Source organism: Chaetomium globosum, genomic scaffold, assembly GCF_000143365.1.
Source record: "Chaetomium globosum CBS 148.51 scaffold_8 genomic scaffold, whole genome shotgun sequence".
NCBI lineage: Eukaryota > Fungi > Ascomycota > Sordariomycetes > Sordariales > Chaetomiaceae > Chaetomium > Chaetomium globosum.
In genome coordinates, this window is record NT_165983.1 from 32,015 (window position 1) to 54,816 (window position 22,802).

The 22,802-nt window shown below is 55.0% G+C and overlaps 6 protein-coding genes across 6 annotated transcripts; 3 read left to right on the plus strand and 3 right to left on the minus strand.

Annotated features, from left to right (window-relative positions):
• Positions 1 to 627: 627 nt before the first annotated feature.
• CHGG_10734 (uncharacterized protein) lies at positions 628 to 5,121 on the minus strand (the record flags this gene model as incomplete). Its single annotated transcript, XM_001226000.1, has 6 exons — positions 628 to 1,320; positions 1,423 to 1,961; positions 2,029 to 2,993; positions 3,106 to 3,205; positions 3,362 to 3,629; positions 3,880 to 5,121. The coding sequence occupies 6 exons, from the start codon at positions 5,119 to 5,121 to the stop codon at positions 628 to 630; spliced, it is 3,807 nt and encodes a 1,268-aa protein (XP_001226001.1).
• A 961-nt stretch (positions 5,122 to 6,082) lies between these two features.
• On the plus strand, positions 6,083 to 7,818 carry CHGG_10735 (uncharacterized protein; the record flags this gene model as incomplete). The annotated part of the gene is made up of 2 exons (XM_001226001.1): positions 6,083 to 6,087; positions 6,138 to 7,818. The coding sequence occupies 2 exons, from the start codon at positions 6,083 to 6,085 to the stop codon at positions 7,816 to 7,818; spliced, it is 1,686 nt and encodes a 561-aa protein (XP_001226002.1).
• Positions 7,819 to 7,910: 92 nt separating this feature from the next.
• On the minus strand, positions 7,911 to 8,953 carry CHGG_10736 (uncharacterized protein; the record flags this gene model as incomplete). Its single annotated transcript, XM_001226002.1, has 2 exons — positions 7,911 to 8,774; positions 8,855 to 8,953. The coding sequence occupies 2 exons, from the start codon at positions 8,951 to 8,953 to the stop codon at positions 7,911 to 7,913; spliced, it is 963 nt and encodes a 320-aa protein (XP_001226003.1).
• An 879-nt stretch (positions 8,954 to 9,832) lies between these two features.
• On the plus strand, positions 9,833 to 11,664 carry CHGG_10737 (uncharacterized protein; the record flags this gene model as incomplete). Its single annotated transcript, XM_001226003.1, has 6 exons — positions 9,833 to 9,911; positions 10,119 to 10,196; positions 10,377 to 10,697; positions 10,794 to 10,938; positions 11,002 to 11,308; positions 11,389 to 11,664. The coding sequence occupies 6 exons, from the start codon at positions 9,833 to 9,835 to the stop codon at positions 11,662 to 11,664; spliced, it is 1,206 nt and encodes a 401-aa protein (XP_001226004.1).
• Positions 11,665 to 12,173: 509 nt separating this feature from the next.
• CHGG_10738 (uncharacterized protein) lies at positions 12,174 to 16,771 on the minus strand (the record flags this gene model as incomplete). The annotated part of the gene is made up of 9 exons (XM_001226004.1): positions 12,174 to 12,475; positions 12,628 to 13,202; positions 13,379 to 13,592; positions 13,736 to 14,821; positions 15,073 to 15,298; positions 15,429 to 15,531; positions 15,584 to 16,143; positions 16,239 to 16,596; positions 16,707 to 16,771. 9 exons carry the CDS (start codon positions 16,769 to 16,771, stop codon positions 12,174 to 12,176), a joined length of 3,489 nt encoding a protein of 1,162 aa, XP_001226005.1.
• A 475-nt stretch (positions 16,772 to 17,246) lies between these two features.
• Positions 17,247 to 20,019, plus strand: CHGG_10739 (uncharacterized protein; the record flags this gene model as incomplete). The annotated part of the gene is made up of 4 exons (XM_001226005.1): positions 17,247 to 17,297; positions 17,385 to 17,771; positions 18,317 to 18,521; positions 18,626 to 20,019. The coding sequence occupies 4 exons, from the start codon at positions 17,247 to 17,249 to the stop codon at positions 20,017 to 20,019; spliced, it is 2,037 nt and encodes a 678-aa protein (XP_001226006.1).
• Positions 20,020 to 22,802: the final 2,783 nt, after the last annotated feature.

The following is a 22,802-nucleotide window of genomic DNA, read 5'->3' on the forward strand; positions in this document are numbered from 1 at the left end:
TGATAGCGCCAAACCCGTAAAGCTCGGGGCAACCTAGGGAAGTTGTTTGGTCTTTACCTATGCTGTCCTCTACACTGTGGCAGTTGTTATCAAGAGGATATTGAAGGTCTTTTTTGGTGGGGCGTCATCCGATGACAGCGCAGATGACGGCCCAGCCCTTGATATCACCAAAAAAACCGGGGCCCGAGATGATATTCCCACAGAACACCGTCGCACCTTTATCAAATCTCGTGCAGGTAGTTTTGTTAGACAGATCTCAATCGGGCAATCTTAACGCATATTTTTTTGTCCACGGGAGTGATGTGGCCACGAACGGAATTGAATTTGTAAGCTTCAGCTACCCTCTCTGCCCCCTGTACGCCCTCTACGCCCGGCCCCGTGCGCCCTGTGCGCCCTGTGCGCCCTGTGTAATGTCCCTGTAGAGCTACTGTAAATACAGCGGGGGCTGAGAACACTCAGTCAGAAAGAACATTAGAACATCAGCAACACCAAGTCTAGGTAACCAGTGAGTTGGACGTCGTTAGTTGTTATGTGCTTAACTCTGTAGCTAGCTTTAACTATGGCTAACGCGTAGGTCGCCCGCCTACCTTCCACCCCCAACGCCAACTTTGAAGAGCGGCATCCCGTTCAACCGGTGCCCTGGCCCCGTTGCGCCCCCAGAGCTTTGGAGAACTTATCCAAAGAGATCTTCCCCCTCTCTATATCCATCTCTCGCGCCGAGACCTCCTCCGGCTGGTCTCGGGCTTGCGAGCGACGTACAATCTCGTCGAGAATTCTACGACGGATGGAGAAGTATTGTCGGTCGCCTCTTGCTCGCCACCGAGCACCCCAACGCTCTTCGAGACTTTGAATGGACGGCATTGGAGGTAGTCCGTGTCTCCAGAGACGCCAGAGTTCCATTACCGTCCTGACGGACTGTGGGAATCGAAAACGGGGCGGCGATTCGTCATCCTCCGGACCGACAACTGCGACGCCTGGAGCTTTCGACGGAGACACTGTAGGAATATGCTGTCCAACCGGCTTCTCGTTCCCGGCCCGAAGAAGATGCTCGGTATTAGAAGAGGAGGCGGCGGCATTGGTGGAGGCAAGCGAAGAGGCATGGGGAGGCGGGGAGCAGGGAGACAGCGACGACTCTCGCCGTCTCCGGTGTACGCGCCTGCCGCGTGGCAACTCCACCCTCTGTTCCAGATGTTTACCTTCGGGGCTTATAGTAACCGTATATCTGGTGTTCACCAGCAGGTCTAGTTTCCTTTCTAGCTTCCGGAGGGCCTGAACCGTTTCCTCGTGTCGCCGTTGGTTTAGCGCATTCTGGGCGACCTGCTGGGTTGAGATGGAGCGCAACTTCTCCGCCACCGACGGGATTGTCTTCTCGATGGCCGTCTGGTGGCTATCCTCGTGAGCCTAGCTGCAGATATCACGGACCCGGGCTGCGTATTGTTCGAATTCCGGATCCCGGAAGAGAGGGTCCCGGAAGATGGGATGATTCGGGAACAGAGGTTTCAGGAAGGCAGCATCTTGGAGGACCACCTCCCAGAGCCAGGCGAGAAGCTCAAGGAAGGCGCCCGCAGCCTTGTCTTGCTGAACGGTGGCGGCGAATGGACTACTTTCCGGAGCGTCGTGCTGTTCCTTCCAGTAATCTAACCCAGGGAAGACCCGGGCAAGAAGACGGCCGGGAGGCTTGGCGGTGCTCCTGACAATGAAATAAGACCCCGACCATTCAGGGTCAAAGTCGGCGACAGCCCGCATAAACTCCAGGGGCAGAGAGGTCAGATAGCAGCCCGTCATCTGGTCTCCGTTATTCCAGCGGCCCGCGCGGCGGATCTGGCCTTCGTGGACACCGGCGATGTCCGCGTTCTGAGAGCTCGCGACTCGCGGGGCATGACTCGCCTTAGTCGTCTTAATTCCGCTTTTCTCATAGAAACGCCGAGTCCAGTCGTTCGCAGTCTGGGGGGTCAACACATCTAAGTCTCGTCAGCGCTTCGATGCCAGGTGTCCGGTGCGGAAAACGGGCGGCCAATTCTTTCTTACCTTTGGGCTCGTTGATCGAGCGCCGAAGGATCTTCAGGTCGTACCAGTCTTCTCGTCGCGAAAAGCTCGGGAACGACTCCTTCTCCACGTGCCAGCGGTAAAAGAGCCAGAAACCTAGGGCGCCCACGAGGCAGGCCAACGGATCGCGATGTCTCAAACAGGCGCCATATTCCAGACGACCGTGCTGGTTAGTTTTTCCCTGATTCATCACGACGACAAATGCCCGAGTGATGTTATCCTTATCCTTGACGCCCTCGTTGGGGAGTTCCAGACAAAAGCAATCTGGGAGCTCGAGCGGCCGCCGATTGCTCGAACGAAGAAGCATATGGTTGCCGAGAAGAAAATCCACCTGCGTTCGCAGGGCGCAGGCGATCTGCTTGGACTCGTTCCATACGGCGGACGTGTGGACCGGAATCTGAGACGGCGTATACGAGTCCTTGATCGTGTTTTCGCCGCGGTCCGCGTATTCCGAACGCTTGCGAGCCCAAGTCGTCCGGAGGATCGATTTCTGCATGGCCTTTAACGCCACGCTTTGCGGCCGGGGCGCCGGATTTATTCCGCGAGTCCTCTGGACGTCGTAGAGCTTCTGGATGGCGGAGACGTAGCTCCGAACCGTGTTATACTGAAGCTTGAGCGATGATTCGAAGGAGCTTTCCTCGTCCCCGGAATCTGCGTCATCGGCGTCCGCAGGTACGGTGTGAGCCACTATACAGCCTTCTGGCCACTCGGCGACCTCGTCCTTGCCATGGCCCTGCAGTTTCTTCCGTTTGGCGATCCCACCGGCTTGTTCGGTTTCGCGACGTTTCCTCCGCTCCTGGGCGACCCGGGAGCCGGTCCGAGGCGCACGGGAAACCACCTCGTCGGCCATGAAGAGCAGCAGTTTGCCCTCATCGACAAGGTCTTCCGGTAGGGGTCGTCCGGGCACGTGGGTTGCCGGCCAGCCTTCAGGAATAGACGCGAAGCCCCTGCTCCGACACCAGATCTACGTGTTAGCCGCCGGTCAGCAGGAGGCGCCGGCAAACGGAATAGTCCTTCATCTCTTTTTGTACCTTCCACTCTTTCTGCTTGGGAGCGTACGCTCGTCTCGTGTTTTCCGGCGCCTGCTGCTGGGACTCGAGAAGACATCGCTCGACCACCTCGCGCAGGCGGGCCGTATAAGTAAGATCCGAATCCATAACTAGTTAACTGTTTAGGTAGATGGTTAGTTAGGTGTAGTTAATTAATTCGGGCGGTTACAGAACATTGGCGGACCTCTCGGCGCCGACGTCTACCCAATGGGGGGCAGGTTGAAGGGCCGCACGCATTCTGCGGTTCGAAAAGAAATGGGACCAACCACCAACCAGGCACGCGACTGTGGTCACCTCAGCCAGCCCCGACAGGGCGCCGCAGCATGCGGGACCTTCCAATGGGTGGGGCGCAACGTAGGGGGCTCGTGCGTCAGCCGAGTGACGGATGACCGTCACCGGCTCAAAACGACCTGCGATACCAATGTATGAACATTCTGGCGCTTCGGCTTCATCGAAAATGTCGAACAACGCATATACACTGGAGCCAGACCAACAGAGACCCAGTCGGACATTGTAAGCTCCTCGCCTCCCAAACTAGAAACATATCACACTCGCAATTCTCTTTAATACTGTCAATGGGTGAGACTCTATTCAGCAGTCACAGTATTTCTCAGCTATTATTAGAACCGGTTTAGACCTTTTCCCACCTACAACAGTCGTAGAGGAAAGCCCCGGCACCACCACGCGACTTAGGCTTCGATCCGGACGTGTCATTGTGCCTTAATGTCCGACCAATTGCCCATCCGCGGAGAAGCGTCATAAAAAAAGCCGCTGCAATAAATACGAGACCGGTGAAGAGCTGTGCCCCGATATAGTTCCCCGTTTTCACAACAATCTCGAGCGCGATGGGCTCGCTGAACGTCGCTGGAAGGACCAACGCCAACCATAACTGCGTCAGCCCCGAAGGTAGGTTCTCGAGGCCGATGACCTCGGCTATCACAGGTGCGACGGTCACCCAGAACACGCCGGCTACCGTGCCCCCGATGAGTGCGAAGAAAATCAACACACCGTAGGTTTTGGCATTAACCCAGATAGTGAGGGAGAAGACACCGGTTAGAAGGGTCAGGAGGGCGGCCATGTTAATACACCCCATTTTGTCGCTGAAGTGCCCGATGACGGGTCGGCCGAGAGCTTGGCCTAGCATGAGCAGGGCCGGGATGACTGCTGCCTGAGATGCGTCGAGCCCTATCTCGTCCGCGTAGTTGGCGAGTGTAAAGAGCAGGACGAAGTACCCGAGCATGCTAAAGGAACCAAAAGCCAGGATAAGGAGATACTCGACTCTCTTGAAAAGACTCGGGTCAAACGCCAGCTGGCGTGAGCCGGTCGCCCCGTATCGGGTTCGTATGAGCAGGATGCATAAAACGTTGACCACGAAAGAAACCATGCTCAGGATTCGAAGTGTCCACTCCAGACCAAGGTTGCGGATCATGGCGCCCGAGCCCAGAGAATACACAAGGCCGCCAATCCCCGCACCGGCAATGGCGATGCCGTTGGCCAAGGCACGCCGGGCAGCGAACCACTGCGAGATAATGCCGTAGGATGGGACAAAGAGCAGGCCCATGCCGATGCCGAAGAGGGCGCCCTGGGATAGAAAGAGGTGCCACATGCGGGTCGTGAGGCTGGCGCAGACGAGGCTCACGGACTGCAGGACCGCACCCAATAACATGGTTGGTCTTGTTCCGAAGACTCGTACGGCGATGGTTGCGAGGGGCGAGATGAGAAATGTGCAACCGATGCTTAGCGACCCAACAAAGGCATAGCCGAGGGGCGTGGCACCGGAAAAGACGTCGTTGGCTAGATAATGACCCAGAAACACCGAGTATGCCGCATTGATGCCCCAGGAGTGGCCGTTGACGATGGCGACGCAGGCGGTGACGGCCCACCCATAGCCTCCGTCTGGAAGGGGGGAAGTAGGCGGCTGTAGCTGTTGTTGTTCCTGCTGTTCAACCGCCTCTGCCTGGCCTTCGAGGGCGGGATTTGGCTCATCTGCCCGGCCGCGACTACGGCTCCGCTCGCACTGTCTCATGGCTTCTCCGCCGGCGTTCGAGTCCTATCCACGGGGTTCCTGATGTTTTGGGATGCCTTGTCATGGGGTGACGTCGATATGAGACGGGGACGAGCAAGGTAGGGCGTACATGGGGTGGGCGGTCGACCGCAGACATCGATGATAAGGCAGAGGCAGAGAGACTACGATTTAGCTGGGAGGTTGCGAGTTTTAACTTTTATCATTCATCTTTCATGCTGGAGCAAACTGGTGTAATCCTTGACGATGGAGTCATAATTACCTAGTTTCATAAACATTGAGCGAAAAAACCTTTTAGCGGCCAAAGGTCGGGAATGGGTATAGCATGGGTCACCCTCGTTCTTCATTTTTAAATATTATTGACATGCTTCTTCGTCCGCGATATGAGATTTGGTAAACTGATCCACCTAATGTGGCAAATTTTATGGTCCGACATCTTAGCGTCCGGGACCTTCTCAAATCGGAGACTTTCTAGCAGCCACTAGCCTGCTTGGCTACCTCGATTGGAAGTTGCCGAGTGTGGTGAACGTTTTTCGCTGAGGATAGAGATGAACGGCGTCTTCTTTTAGTCGGCTGTTCGGCTGCACGGTGGGGCGAAACGGAAAATCAGACAGTCAAAAGTGGTGCAGTACCTTACCGCGCGAATTCATTACTAGCATACATTTATGCATTCATGGTGCAATTAGTGGCGAGTCAGGGGCGACGAATTATTTATCTAGTTAATATTTATATCGACTAATTAACGTAGCACCGTCCCCGTCATCGAACGGCCATTCTATCACACAAACATTGTCCCCTAGCCGGTGCTTTGGACGATTGGTTTCGGTTTTTATTCGGAATTTATCGACCGGCGCCTGCCTTGACCCCTTGAGTCCTTTGATACGCCCAAGCTTGAAATTTACCTTTGTCCGCATTCGAGAGGAAGTCTAGCATCTCGACCTCAGATCGACCCGAAGCCGCCAACATGGGGTGAGAACGTCGGCCGTTAATGACCAGAGGCTATGCTAACAGCTACACAGTCCGCCCACGTACTACAACCTTGGCGAATACCGGCGCGAGGTGACCACCAAATCCCCTGAAGCGCAGATCTGGTTCGATCGCGGGCTCATGTGGTCCTATTCCTTCAATCACGAGGAAGGATACCGTTGCTTCCAGAAGGCCGTCGAACATGACCCCACCTGTGCCATGGCGTACTGGGGCATCGCATACGCCGTTGGCCCGAATTACAATAAGCCCTGGCCCCGTTTCGACAAGGCAGATCTGACAAAAGCCATCATGGTGGGCTCAACGGCACTGTCGCGCGCCGTTGAGATGGCAACAAACGCCCAGCCAGTGGAAAGGGCCTTGATCCAGGCGCTTCGCACTCGTTTCCCGCCGGAAGGAGCAAGCCCCCCACAGGACACCCGGCCTCTTGACCTCGCCTATGTCGAAGCGATGAGGAGCGTATACCAGGATTTTGGCAGCGATCCCGATGTTTCTGCCTTGTTTGTCGAGTCACTCATGAACCTCCGCCCCCGCCAGCTGTGGAACCTCAACACAGGCGAGCCCACTAGCCCAGAGACGGTGGAAGCGATGACGGTCATTGAAGCAGCCATGGTCCGCCCGGTCAGCAAATACCACCCTGCGACTTGCCACCTGTACATCCACCTGATGGAGATGTCGCCAAACCCGGCCATCGCTCAGCCTGCAGCGGATCGGCTACGTCGTCTCGTCCCGGACGGTTCCCACATGCAGCACATGGCGACTCACATCGACATCGCCTGCGGCGACTACCGCCGAGGGGTCGACTCCAACTACGACGCCATGATCTCAGATGACAGATACTTTGCCGAGGAGCAGGGTTCCGTCCTCTACACTGCGTACAGGACTCACAATATTCATGTCATGGGCTACGCCGCCATGATCTCGGGCCGCTTGGAGCCTGCGCTGTTGGCCGCCAAGCGTTTGGACGAGATCATCACGACAGAGATCCTGTCCATCCAGTCTCCACGCATGGTCAACTGGATAGAGTACCAACGCGGAACGATGGCTCATGTGCTCATCAGGTTTGGACGCTGGGAGGAGATTTTGAAGCTCGAACTGCCCAAGGATCGGCAGCTGATGTCCACCACCACCGCCGTCATTCTGTACGCCCGAGGGATTGCTTTCGCGGTACTGGGCCGCCTGGAAGAGGCCAGAGACGCCAAGGCCGAATTCGAAAAGGCTCGCCTTGCGATTCCCGAGGACCGTGTTTACGGCATGACGTCGACCGGCAGGGCCGTTCTCGGCGTCGCGGCGCTGATGCTGGACGGTGAGCTGACGTACCGCGAGGGCAACTTCGAAAGGGCGTTCGAGATTCTGCGCCAGGGAGTTGAGGCCGAGGACAATCTCCCTTACAGCGATCCTCCTCTGTGGATGCAGCCAGTTCGCCATGCTTTGGGCGCTCTCCTGCTCGAGCAGAATCGCGTCGAAGAGGCCGTAGAGGTATATAAGCAGGATTTGGGATTCAGTGAGAACCTTTCGGCTCGGAAAGCGCGTCCCAACAATGTCTGGGGATTACAGGGCCTCTACGAATGTCTTGTGCGCCTCGGAAATCGCGCTGAGGCTCAGATGATCCGCAGGCAGCACGATATTGCTGTGGCTTCCGCCGACATCCCTGTGGGCGTTTCATGTTTCTGTCGGCTGTCAAAGCCTACAATCAGCTCTTGTTGTCCGTCCTAGTTTAGCAGCCAAGCGAAGGGGCACCTCTTGTATTGGCTTGTAAAGCCCCTCATCTAGAATTCACACCCTTCTTTCTACCCTTTAGCTATCTTTCATGGCAGATTACCGATCAGGCCGCCTCTCCCTCCCATTGCTGTCCCCAGCGCTGCGATGGTCTCGAGAGCCGATGTGCGTACCTGGCAAACTATATCAGCGGCCCTCTCCACCTTGTTGACCATGCCAACACCGGTGCCTGCCCAAATGGTCATCGAGTCCTTAGCGCTAACTTGTTGGTCCGTTCTGCCCTCTAAATCCCGATACAACGCGAGCCTCGCCTCATCATGCGACATGCCATCCTTGACACGTTGATATGTGGTGTTTTTGAGACACCGGCCGTCGTAGAGGGGAGGCCACATGTTGTGACCCCACATGGCGTCAAACGCTCTGGATCGGGCTGTGGCCTCTCCTCCGTCGGAGGCTTCAAGTATGGCGTTGCGGAACGAGGACGGCACGCTAGCCTCTTCAGCGCCGAGGAAACGAGTTCCCATAACTACGCCCGAGGCGCCGAGCGCGAGAGCTGCCGCGGTACCCCTGCCGTCCATGATGCCACCTGCAGCAATCAAGGGAATGTCAGGCAGCATCTTGGCTCGAAGAGCATCGGCGACTTCTGGGATGAGCGACACAATACTGGCGCCGCTTTCGTGTCCGTGCCCGCCCGCATCGCTGCCCTGGAGGACGAGAGCATCCGGTTGGCAGCGGCGAGCAGCCTCCACCGCAGCGGTGACACTTCCGAGCTGGATCCAGATTTTGGTTTGGGGCGAGCATTGCCGTATTCCGGCTGCCCATTCCTGGAACTCAGCGGCCGTTCCGAACGACAGCCACGCGACCGCCGGGTTGTGCCGGGCGATGACCGGAAGGAATTCGTCGAGGGGCGTTCCAAAGACAATGAAGCCGGCTCCGACCGGAAGGATATGTTTCTTCGTAATGTCATTGTTATCCAGGGTATCGTCCGTGGGCACGTGGTCTTGCAGTTGGCATCTGGCGCTAGCTAACTCACGGTCGAGCAGCATCGGATCGCCTGTGAAGCCGATTTGACCCAAGCCTCCAGCAACGAGTCACAAGCGACTGCCAGTCTGCTTCCAGCCACTCCGCTCATAGGGCGCGTTGGATAGGAATGGCCATTTCAGCCATGGCAAGCCCAAGGGTAGACATGTTGGTATGGGGCTGAGGAGTGGTTCTTAGGGGTCCGCGTAAAGCTGGTTCAGTGGTTCCTGTTTCGTGGAGCGCCTGGGTTCGGAACAATGCATCCGACAATCTGACAAATGGTTCCGTTCTTATTAAACAAGGTAGAATAGGGATAGGTCCGTTACAAATCTGACCGGGGAGCTGATCTGAACGATATACTTAGGTACCTAGATGAGTGTGCGTGTGCGTCCCGAGCACCAAACCCAAAGCGCAGATGCCGAGAAAATCTTATGTGGAACATAGGAACGAAAAGAAAACCCAGAGTCTTCTTTCTATTCTACTCCTTTTTCATTTTTTTTTTTTCTTTTATTTTTATCTTACTTTGCTCCATCTCCCGTACCTTTTCCTCCTTTTTTTCTTCTCCTTTTTTCTCTTTTCTCGACCTTTCGCCCTCCGTTCGACATCGGCTTCTTTTGGCCCGAGGTCCCCGCTTAATGTATCTTGATGCAATTGGATCAATCTGCCGTGTGGAGCCGATGGGGGTGCGGGGATTAGATCAAAATCCCGGTGGCAACGGGAAATGGAAATTGCAAAACATCTCTCGTGACACCAACCGCCGCTGAAACCAAGAGGTAAATGGTGCAGCGAGAAAGAGGGAAGAAGTAGGGGGCTTGTACGAGTTAAAGGCAAAACGATTTGATCCGGATGTAGTCAGCGTGCTAAGGCCCTATAGGCCCAGTGCCTCCGGGCGAAATAAATTCCATCCATCCATCCAGCCGCTGAAACTCATACTTTGCCACAACCTGCCAGTCCCTAATGTTAACTAACCGAGGCCCCGGGTTGGCCAGCCATGATACCATTCCCAAGCGGACAGGGCGGCCGGGAGATCTGCTCCGCGGCCCCGGAAATCAATGTCGCCGGCGATGGTAGTAATAATACCAGGCTCGCTGTGGCCGCGGCGGCCGCCCGTCATCGCACGGCGTGCTTCAGCTGCCGTTCAGCGAGGCAGCGATGTGATCGCCTGAATCCATGGTGAATGACCCCAGAATCTCAGCTTACGCGTCTAACAAGTAATTACCTACTCTTGAAGGGAGAGCATCTCTATGCTAACCATAATGGGATCGGGTTGATTCAAGTTCGCGCTGCGCTGCACAGAAGCAACCGTGTAGCTACCCGTCCGCCTCCAATCGTGGGCGTAAGCCAGGAAGCACCAAGTAAGGATCATGAGTTCTCCACACCGTCGCCGACTCGGCAATCTCTGCGGCGCCGTGGCTGACCCTCCACCAGCAAGCCGGACACAGTCGAGAAGCTTTTGTTGCGCATCAGCGAGAGCCCGGTGGGCGACCAGGTAGTTAAGGCAATCTTAGATTCGGCCACTGCAGCTTCGTTTCCAGGTCCGCCCACCCAGCCCGGTGCTCTGAACGATTTGATATCGCGCGTCTCCGAATCTGCTACGGCAGAGAACGTTTCTTTGCCCGACGGCCCTTGTTCTCCACGCTGCAGCCATGCTTCCGAGCCCAAAGCCCAACCGTCCACTGTGTCTCCTCTTGACATCCTCGCATCTGCCGTCGCAGCTGTCAGTGGAGTCAGCGATATTGATTCAGCTCCGCAAATCCTCGCATCACCGTCGCAATCTGCTCTATATTCTTGTGGTGACCTTGTCGGATCTTCGGTTAGCCCAGCTTCCGCCGACTGTCCATTTGCTGGATACTTTGGTAATTATCGATAGTTATGCGTTATCTTAAAATCCTTTATTCAGCCCCTGCCTTATCTACCGATACACTTCAGCTAATATCTCTGGACGCTTTCAGGACCCCAAAGTCCCAAGTTGCAGAAGGACTGGCAGGTTTTATCCCTTCAGTCCGTCGAGAGCATATTCAAGCTGGAATCGAGCGCTTGCGATCCCGTGTCTGCTCGCCTGATTGACGAGGCTGACGTCAACTATCTATTTAATCTGTATGTGGGATGCTTTCTGGCGTAACAAAGAGCATCGGGACATTGACGGACACGGTTGTCAAGCTTCTTTACAGTTCGTAACCCCCTCTTGGGGTTGCTAGATCCAGAACTTCACACCCCCGAATACGTTTATGCTTCTTCCTTTACGCTTTTCTCCGCCATATGCTGCTTGGGCTGCGCCGTTTCGTCGCGGCCTCGAGATCGAGTCATACATGCAGCGTTGTTGTCGTTGGCCGACGCGAACATGAAATGGTCCATTGCCGTTTCGGTAAGAGGCGTGGAGATCATTCAAGCTATCGTCCTAATGCAATACTGGGCACCCATGCGCACGAGACATTCCAGCGACCCTTCCTCACTGCATCTCAGCCATGTAAGAGAAAGCACGAGTGCATTAACAAGCCCTGGAGAGTTCGTGACAAAGCTGTATGCTAACGGACATGCTTCGGAAAGGCTGCCCAGCTAGCAAGAGAGTTAGCTATCTACGACCCTGACCGTGTCGACGATTACCTCGCCGCGTCCATTCCCACGGCGGCTGATGACCTAAAGGAACGCCTCCGCCGCAACTTCGAGCGGACCTGGCTCTGCATCTTCATCGCCGATCAGAGCTTTGGGGTTGTCAACGGACGCCGGCTGGGCGTCTCTTGGAACGAAATACCGCCTGGCGCGTTCCACTGGTGGCAGAAACCCATGACGAACCCCCTTACCGTCGCATGCTGGCCTCCATGAACCGTTGACTTACCGTTGGTTGACGGCTCCTTAGTCTAAACTGCTGAATATCATAAGCTAATATCACCCCGCTCGTTTTATGTGACTGGTTTACTTAAATAAGCCGCTGAAACACCATTGAGTCGTTCATGTAAATCAACCGCTTGTTGCGATTGAGCCGCTAGTTTTGCTGAGTCGTTTAAATGTTAACTGAGCCGTTATCACAACGGCTTGTAAACTGTGAGCCGTTTGTTGTTGTGAGCTGCTCCGACGTTTAGCCGCTTATTCAATGTGTGCGGTTCGCGGTGTTGCCGACCCGGTTCGCTCGCATCGCGCCCCTCCACGCCCGCCGGATCCACTCTGACCCACTCAAATACACGCTTATGCAGGGCTCAACTGGTCAATTCTGCTGGCACGCCAGGACATGCGACGCGCGCGACACGTCGCATATCCCGGGGAGCCAGCACACTCAAATGAGGTGCTCTTTTACATGCCCTGTCGTTCCTCGCGATCCATCCGTCCATTGCGCATCAAGTGAACTGCACGCGCCAGTTAACCCAGAGTAGCTCGGTATCCGCCTCCAGCTCAGTGTTCCCGATGCCTGTAAGCAGGCGGCGACCCGGACCAGTCGTGAAAGGTACCATATAAAGGCGATCGCGGCGTAGAGCAGGCAGGCCGATAAGTCGGTGTCGACAGTCCTCGAGCGAAGCCGCCATGGCAATGTTGGCACCAGACGCGGCCATCTTCAAGATCGGAAGTCCGGTCAGGGGCTCGGTGCTGCCGGTGTCGGCGAGTGGCGTGATGACTAAGAACACAAAGAACTGGCCAGAACCTGACAGGAATATTTGTTAGCGCTCTGGGCGTGGTTGGTCCGTTGTCTCGTCAAGCGCAGTTTGCTGATCGATAGAGTGGTGGCGGGACGCTTGTCGGATACCCCCGCTCCATATGGGATGATGACGAGTCGATCAGAAGGTTCTGACTCACCATGCACTGCTTCGTGCGTCATGATATGCTCAAGTCTGCCGACGTTGCCGTCGCGGTACTTCACGAATTGGCCCCGCTGATAGACCAAGCGCTGGACACCTTTGGGTTTGGTGCTGATGGGTCCGTCTCCAAACGAAACCTTCTTCCACCACCTGATATGCCAGTTCGTCGTCACAATAATGTTCTTGTCATAGTCCACCCGGTATGCATCGCGAAGCATCCAAAGGAAGGTTGGCACCAATGCGCCCTCACGAACGGGAAAGCCCATGTCCTGGTATACACGAGCCTTCACCAAGACCAATACACTTGCATTGGGATGCAGGTCGTCACCAACAATGATGTCCCAAATCGAAGAATCGTCGTCATCGTTCTGGAGACCTTCGCGCGGTAGCAATGATGAGAACAGAGAAGGGGCTGCCGATGCCAGATTCTTGATGTCGGTGGTGATATCGGGGTCGTCATAGCGAAAGCCGTCGAGTAGTGTCAGTCGAACCGTCTGCAGCATATTCTCGTACGCAAGGCAGTCCTTCTCGGGGTTACGATGGTTCATCGTGAGCACGATATTCTTCCAGAGCCTGGTCACGTATCAGCCCTGTCGCGACGAGAGTATGGGAGGTACTCCTTCCCATGGTACTTCTCCTTGGCGTGCGGGGGGTGGGTGTCGGAGACTCGAGCAAGGGTCGGTCGGAAAGGAGGTACTTCATCGACCTGTGGCCCACTATTAGACTTTTCAGGGGGCACTATCACTTACTTGTGTTTCAACTCGCCAGGGAGAACCATCATCAACGACACCAAGCCATATTGACGGAACACGTCGACATAGTGCAGGCCAACATGTACGTTCGGACGCTGCGCCCACTGTCGATATTTGCTGGCCTTCTGGGCGACGGTAAGCTGGCCGATGTTGATATCATCGTCGACAGCTTCCTCGTCCTCTTCGATGACCGGCTCGATAGTGTTGCCAGCTGCGGGACGAGGCGCGGAGGGGGCAACGGATCCGGCGCGGGATGATGCAAGTGAGCCACGACGCCGGGCAGCGGCAGCAGCGGCAGCGCAGGTGCAAGGTTAGTAGAGCGCGACGCCGCCTCGCATATCAATTGGAACATACGGCGGCTAATTCGGATCGTGTCCATGATAGTCGCAGGGTCGCGGTCGTTCGCATCGAGTTCAGGTGCTGATAGGATCTCGTTGGTCTTGACGATTGCCGCTAGCACCAGTGTCAGTATCTCGACAGCGCTCTTGTGCTCGACCTTGGATGCTATAGCCACATCAGTGTTGGTGGCTTGCCCGCGGGTGAGCTCGGTTTGCGAGAAAACACCCCGTACTGCCTGAACGAAAGGGCGCTTCAGATCTGCCTCCGTCAACCACAATAGCGAGATGATGGTCATCAGAACCGACCATCGCGCATGCTCCTGCAGACTGTAGTTGAGTACGTTATATGGGGACTGGATTCGGGCCCAACCAGGGGGGAAAGGCATCTGGCGGAGGATCTTCGAGTATGCGACGACGGCATCAGGCTTCAACGCAGCATCAATCAGGATCTGGTGAGTCATCTTCGTGATACCGTTGAACTCGGAATGTGCTGCGTCGCCGGGACGACCGCTGATGAGATCTAGTGCTGGCGCAACCTGTTGAACTGCAGGACGGTCAAGCGATATACCGTGCTTCGTCGAAAACGCCTGCTTGCGGTACTTCTGAGGCAGGTCGTCCATTGCACGACGTAGTCGGAGCATCTCGACATGGGCCCGTGTCTGGTCGAGTATGTTGAAGTCCAGTTTATCGCGCTTCTCGACAGGGATCCTACAGTTACGGCAGCCCAGGTTAGCCGCCACACTGAGACAACCCGAGTTATCCTGTTGCTGCGGCATATCGCCAGTGAAGGCGATGATCGGGGCACACAACAGGGTCTCCACACCATTGATGGCAACGGTGATGCCCTGGTCGAGGGCCTTGAGTGGGGCGAGGGCCTTCATCACATCGTCGAAGTTGGCGCCGTGCGGACCTAGGGTAACCGGCAGGACGTTGATCTGCCGTGTATGCTCGCTTCTCGGCATCGCTGCAATCTGCAGATAACAACCCATAATCGACTTCGTCATCGTGCGGTACAAGCCGAAGCCGTCATTGAAGTCCAAGCATGGGAGGGACCGAACTTGACCCTGTTCAGGGCCAATAGCGAACTTGTTGATGAGCACCTCTCGACCGAACTGTATAACCTCAAGCGCCGGGGACAGGTGGGACCAAGCATGGTGGCATAAAAGCACACTGTTCCTTCATGAAGATGCGGCGGATGAGTGGCATGCCGATGCGCTCGCGTGGATCGTCGTCGAACTCCACCTGGCTACCAAATGCATAATCGAAACCGATATCGGTGCGACGACCGCGAATCTTGGCCGATGGAACGAGCTCCATCGGGCTATAGCTCAATACCCATTCGTTGTCTGTAACGTTGTCGCGTGTTGGGGTTGGTCTTAATCTCGATCGCCTGGTTCGCAACGATATTCTTGATAACATGGCCACGGAGTACCCGCGCGATAACGAGTACAACGTCACCCTGCTGAGCCTGGTCGACGTTGTTGTTTGATGCGGCTATCAAACCGAGGTCTCGAGTGCTGTCGCGACGGTCGCGGTATACTGCCATAACTTGGGCCGACGTGAGGCTTTGACGTGTCATCTGCACTGTGACAGTGCCTGCAGTCGCGGAATGTGCACTCGAAGTCGACGATGTCGCCGGGGAAGATCGGGTCCTTTGGGCTGGCTGGAAGCGGCGGGTACCAGACAAAGACGCCGCTAGTGGTACGCACTGAACCAGCCCACTGCATGGAATGCCAGGCTTCGATAGGGCTATCGACGAGGTCGGCTAGACCATAGTGCATGCCCTTGGCCAGTTGCGAACCTTCGATACGGCTGAGGAAATCTACAGGGTTTAGGAAGAAGAGGTCCTGTGTAGGGTTCTCACCCGTCGTCATGGCGGTCACCTGGCGTGACGAGGAGAGCTTCTTGGGGTTGAGTGGCAGGTCCTTGACGGTTCTCATATCGATGTGCGGCAACGATTCGCGGACGTGACTGCTTGAGCGTATCGAGACTGTCGGGTAGCCGGTTAACTTTGTCGGCGTCACGACCGAGCAATTTGAAGAGCTCTAGCTGTGTGGCATACTGCTTTCGTGACACGCCATTCACGATGCAGTAGAGGCCCCAGCCAAGGGCGAAGTCAGACAGTCCATGGATCTTGCGGGGTTGCTTGATCGACTCCGACGCCGCGAAAGGATCCGTCATATCCTCGCCATACTGGTGATACGCCTGCCAAGGCGTAGCAACGGCGATCTCGTCGGCAACATCCTCGGCATCTGTGGCATCGACCTCGTCGTCCTGATCCTCGACGGTATCAGCGAATGTATTGGTACTCGGCCAATGCCCGTAACTCCGACTGCAGTGGCGCATCGTCGGCAACCTGGTATTCGCCAGTGTCGGGGTCGGGGTCGGGATAAACGACGTGGTCTTCTTCGATTGCAGCATCGACTAGCGCATGGGCAAGTTCGTTCTCGTCAAAGTCCTGGGAAAAGTGTGTCAGTAAGTTCTGTGTCATCAGGGCGAAAGGTACTGAGTAAACTTACGGTTACAGCCTGCGGTTCCCAATCGTCGCCGAAGTCGCTACCTTGGTCGAAATCTCCGGAACCGGAGGGAATATCGGCGAACGCAGCATCGTCGTCTACCTCTACCGGGTCTGCGTGACGCGGTCGCTGGGATGGGGTATCGTTACCGGGTTGGTTGGGCGATTCAGACCTCTCTCGCTGTCGCTTGTCGACCCGCCTCTGTAAACGGCGCCGAATGATCGCCAGTTTGGTTCGGTATTGGAGTGCGCGGGGCATCGTGACTGTCGCCAAGCTCGGCACGGCGATGTGAGATGCGATCCGTCTCTCGATGGGCAGGTTTTGATACCCGTTGGTGTCCACGCAGTGACTACGACCACGACTGGAGGGATGTTGAAGTGGGCGAGACCGCAAGAGAGTGGGAGAGGAAATTGGTCGGTATAGTGGGGTTGATTGGGATATCGCTGGCTCGGAGAGGGGGGCATCACTTACCACACAACAGTCAATTCGACGCACCGAAAGTAGGAAGGAGTTGCCGCCACGCCGATCCCCGTCATGGATAGACGCTAAGGCCGTCCCCCACCGGCTTACCTTATCGCAACCGCTTATAGCAAGAGCGGCTCACGACTCAAACCGATCACTGTCGGCTCAGAGCTCGGAGCCGCTCATGGAGACAAGCGGCTCATGGAACTAAACGGCTCATGGCTCATAAGTCGGTAACTGCTGGCTCAATTGTCACAAGCCACTTGTCAAAAAACGCGGCTCACACCCATATACAGCTTGATACCAATGAGTTGGACATTGATGGTTAGTTTACAATTAGTGGTACGATAATGGCTTAACGCAGAGAGCGGCTGTGTCTTTGGGAAACGTTTTATATACGAGCGGTTGGTTGACGGCTCGTCTACTAAGCTGTTCAAATATAGAAACGTTTGCAACTATAAGTAGCTTAAATGAACTAAGCTGACTTTCAACGGCTCACTCTGAGCGAGCGATTACTTTACGGCTCGCAAGCACCCTACATACTCCCCTATGCCCTACGACCGCATTGTCAGCGGGATCGTGGAGACGAGAGGCATCCTGGTACGTCCGTCTTCTTCAAGCTGTTCGCTAGCAAGATAGCGTAAAGCGTCGCTCAGCTACTAATTGGGTAAAATGAACTCGCAATAGCTCAATGCGCTTGAGGAATGGAGAGATAGGGATACGACACAGTTGTCCGTCTCTAGCTGGCATACGCGATGGCTCGAAACCTTGGAACACGTTCGCGGTGTACGGTGCGCGCCCGATGCGTCGCCTTCGAGCGCCTACTTGCCGTTGTTGGCCTTTTACATGGACCACGGGATCCTTGTGCTTAACGCTCAGGCGAGGCGTGAATTAGCAACATTAAATGCCGGTACGACATCACCGCAATCTCTGGCCGTCTATTCTAGGGCGGCTAAAGTAGCAACCCGAACACTCGATATTGTGTTAACGGACCCGATCTTGACCAACTTGCGATTGGGATTTCACAACAACCAATTCATTATGATCTGCCACGCTGTTGCAGAGATTGTAGATGTAAGTCGGTCACCGCACTCAACGCTCTATCTATTATCAGCATTGACATTTCTTGTGGCTATTAGGCCATTAGGAAGGATATCTTACCACCTCACGAGACAGTCGAAACTACCTTACAAGTAAGAGCCATACCAGAACATCTGGAGAAAACTGCCCAGCAGCTCCCTACCACATCGGTAGCACGGCTTTATACAAGCCTGTCTCATTGTTTGGTGCTCCAGCTGAACAAAGACGCCGTGCCCCTGGGTGAACGAGATCAGTCTACCACCATCGGCCTCCAGGATTGTTCATTGGCGGCATGGTGGCTATGGGAGGGCTTGCCCGATAGTGCTCGCTCTAATAGCATGGCTCCAACCTCGTTAGAGGTGGAGCAGCTAATGCTCGACATGGGCTGGAATATTACTAGCAGCCCAGATAGGAACTAATGCGGGGGCTTCGGTGTTAGCCAGCCCTCCAGATGATGATTCTGCGGAAGTAAAAACACGAAGTCCATCTTCTAAATAATCGTCTCTAATTATAACGTGTATGATAAGCGAATGTCACAGATAAGCGAATGTCACACGGAACCACCCTGCCATGTCTCCTATCCTTTTCCCCATCTTCCTTCACAACGCAGCATGCATCAAAGAAACGACGAGGTCCACGTGCAATTAGCCCTCCAGGCAATGCAAAATGACACAAAGCTAAGCGCTCGAGCCGCTGGTAAGATCTACAATGTGGATCACGAGAAGCTAAGCCGCCGGCGACGCGGTATGCAACCACGACACGATATTCCAGCCAACTCGCGGAAGTTGACCGATTTGGAAGAGTCGATTGTTGTTCAGGATTTCCTCCTCGCTTGTGTGGTGTGGAAGATATGGCTAACCGACTGCTTGCCGAACGCGACGCGGGACGCGTCGGGACGCGTTGGGCGTCCAACTTCGTCAAGCGGCAACCAGACCTCACCATGCGTTTCAATCGGAAATACGACTACCAGAGAGCTCTATGCGAGGATCCACATCTTATTCGTGGCTGGTTCGCGCTTGTGCAAAACACAATCGCGAAGTACGGTATCCAGGTGGCTGACATCTACAACTTTGACGAGATTGGGTTTCTGATGGGCGTCATCTCGACTATACTGGTTGTCACGGGCTCTGAACGGCGTGGCAGACGGAAGACAAGGCAGCCAGGAAACCGCAAATGGTCAACTGTGATCCAGGGTATCAATGCCCTAGGCTGGGCAATCCCACCATTCATCATCGTCGAGGGCAGCTACCACCTCTCTTCTTGGTACGAGAACAGCCCATTGCCTAAGGACTGGATGATTTCTACGTCCGCAAATGGTTGGACTACCAATGAGCTTGGTCTGGATTGGATTAAGCACTTCGACAAGCACACCAAAGCTCGAACAACTGGGGTTCATCGCCTCCTCATCCTCGACGGCCATGGCAGCCACCACTCGCCTGACTTCGAGCTTTACTGCAAGGAGAACAACATCATCACCCTCTGCATGCCTCCCCATTCATCCCACAAGCTCCAGCCAGCCGATGTTGGGTGTTTCAGCCCGCTGAAGGCGGCATACGGCAAGCAGATCGAGGAGATGATGCGGGCAAGCATAACCCACATTACTAAGGAGGACTTCTTTCCTGCATTCCTCGCAGCTCACCAGGCAACGATGACGTACGACAACATTCGGGGAGGTTTTCGAGGTGCTGGGCTTGTTCCTTTTTATCCCGAGGAGGTGATCTCCCAGCTCGACATCCGTCTTAAGACGCCAACACCCCCGAACTCACGGCCAGGCAGTGCCTACGCGTGGGTTTCCAAGACGCCGAACAACCCAATCGAAGCCTCTTCGCAGACCACCCTTATCAAGACCCGGATTGCCCAGCATCAAAATAGCTCTCCAACGTCGCTTTTAGCTGCAGTTGATCAGTTTGCAAAGGGCACGTCAAAGATAATGCATAAGATGGCGTTGATGCAAGCGGAGATACGGGACTTACGAGCGGCGAATGAGGCACTAAGCAAGCGCCGGAGGGCAAAAAAAAAGCGACTACGGCAAGGAGGATCGCTTACTGTGCAGGATGGACAGGATTTGCAAGCCCAGAAAGATGTTGAGATGCAGATAAGGGAGGAAACACAGGCGGGGAGTGGTCGGAAGCCGAGGACTGAGACACGCGCGCGGCGTTGTGGCAGATGTGGCGAGCCTGGCCATAATGCCCGCACCTGTCAAGGAGTTACAGAACTGCCTGAGGAAGACGATTCCGAGTAGTATCAATGATTTAGGTTCGTTTTGAGAATATCATCTTGGATTTTGTTGTGGAGGTAACGATTTTTGTGACATTCGCTTATCTGTGACATTCGCTTATCATACACGTTATCCTATTTGGGGTATTTATACGGGCGAGAAGAAAAGAACGTCCTTGAATTTCGGCCCAAAAGGCTCAAAGCTAGCGTTGATCGAAAGCTCTCGCAAAGCCCTATCTAGCCACACCACGTGCACCGACGCGCAATCTGCAGCGCGGCCGCAGTGGGCGTGGAAAGAAGGGCGATCCGAGACACGCAGTCGCCCTGGAAATCTCTATCGCCAACAAGAGGGACCAGGGTCCGGATCAATTACACTCCCATCAATGTCACCAGCCCGTTGCAGTGTAATTGCACCTTACGTAAGCGAAGCCACATTGAATTGATCCACGGAAGGCACTCGTTGAAATGGATGCAACATGTTGAAATTGGTGGGGCCCAACTGTGGGCCCCGTTGTGGGGCGATAACCTCGCCCAAAATGGGAGAAGTGGGTCCAAATTTCCATACAAATCCCTAACCCTATCTATCATCAGTCATCTTCCATGTGTCCGTGTGTCTTGACAGTATTGTTCTACACCAAAGAGTAGTGCTCTAACTACTAGGTTGATGATGTGGCCGAAGCATCGAACTCTCCTCTCTTTCCACTGGAAGCCGAGCTTCTCACCGATTATTTTCAACGCGGCGTCGTTATTTGTAGCGTTGTCGACAGTGAAGTAGCCAATCTTCTTTTCAATAGTTACCATAGTTTCTAATAACATCGAGGATGGCCTCCGCGATGTTCTCATCCGTATGCCGGTCACTCATCTCTGGCAGACCGAGCACAATCTTGTGAGGCGTGCCCTCTTCGTCTCGGAAGACTGCGCTCACGCCGTAGAGAGAGAGGCGGTTGCGTGAAGTCCATCCATCGAAGACTAGATGAACCAGCCCGGGGCTCTCCTGGAGCGTCTTAACCACCGCATTGAACTGGGGCGCGGACCTCCGTGTCAGGTGACCAGAAGACCAGGGGACCAGGAATTTTGATTTTCCGCTTTTTCGTTACGTTCTTCCGCCCCCTTCGGGGGCGTCCTTGTATTTAATCGGAGGCTTCGGCCCCTCTCAGGAGTTAGGAGGCAGAGAGGCAATTCTATTCTTTTTCTACACTTGCAGAAGTGACTCCTTTTCGCGGTCACTGTGACCGCGACCCACTGGCCAGAGGGCCACGCGCGAAGGCGTATCGACAACACGATCGTAGGATCCGTGGCATTGAAAGTTGTTTCCTGAGTCATCTCCTCTCATGCTGCATTGACATCACAACGAGCGTGGCACGTGACCAGCGTTGGTGGTGTGTGTGGTTTTGAGGTGTATCACCGCTTTAGCATCCTTATGCCGCTCAACCTCTCGTACGCGAGGGCGTGAACAGTCTTCTCGGAGAGGTTGGCTTTTTGAACGTCGACAGAGGGGTTGAGGTAGGAGAGACATCGCGAAGATAAGGGTGTTCAGCTGTGCGGAAAGGAAGATTGGCGCTGATGAGCCATCTTACAATCCTTCGTTGAAACTCAGCTCTATCGAACACGCTGATCAAGTGGTTGGCCATCCTCTGATCTTCGGCGGTGTTCGCATTGAGATTGAAGAAGGTGGCGATAGATCTCGAATCGCTGCTCTCACGTTGGAGCTTGACGGCAGAAGGCGGCGGGCTTCCGGTTGCGTTGTTGGATACATCGAAGGCATACCCATGCACGGTCTTTGCCGTCGCGTGAAATATCATACCCGAATTTCCATACCCACGACCACGCTGCCCCCTTGCGTTCAGTGAATAGGTAGCCGGGAAATCGCTTGAAGAGAAAGGCCCTGTCTTCTTCAGTACGTGTAGGAACCGCGGCGACGGCAGCAGATGCTTCTGTAGCCATTATGGTGGCAGGTAGGCCAGAATGCCGAGCTCGTCAGAGCTTGAGCTGCGAATTGACTGGTATTAGGGCGGTGGGAGTTCTGCCGATGCCCTTACCGCTTCATGTTAGTGTTCACCATACAAATTACTATTAATCACTATCGGATGGATGGATGGATGGAATTTATTTCGCCCGGAGGCACTGGGCCTATAGGGCCTTAGCACGCTAACTACATCCGGATCAAATCGGTTTGCCTTTAACTCGTACAAGCCCCCTACTTCTTCCCTCTTTCTCGCTGCACCATTTACCTCTTTTAATCACTATCGCCTGCTAAGAAGGACCCACTATTCTGCAATGTCTGCAATAATGGATCCATGTTGCAGAGGGCCAGGTTGAATTGCAGGGGTTTTGGAAGCCTTCAGTTGCATTGATTTATGTGGGGCGTTGCAGCTGCAATTCAACTGCAATGTGTATTTCCGTGTAATTGCTCCGGACCCTGCTAGTCTTGCCTCCGCTCTAACGACGTCGAACAAGCACGCGCAAGGGAGTGCACAGTGTGCACTGCACGATCACCAGCCCTCCTGCGACTGGACGAACGAGCATTCGAAAAATAAGGGAGAGGTTCATCGGCGAGAGGCGATCGAGACCAGGAAGCTTTTGTGAAAGTCGGGCGGCACTGCCGAGGGACTGCAAGATGGCGGCGGAGGCGCAGCCCCAAATCGTGGTCGAGGTGGCCGACCAACCACCTTCGCCGAGACGACCGAGCCGCGCGTTGAAACCGAGCGCGAAAGCTCGCGAAGCCATGCAATCGCTCGAGGACGTGGCTACCACGTCGAGGAGAGCGGCGAGCGAGACCACGCGGGCGGTTACGACGCGAGGAGCACG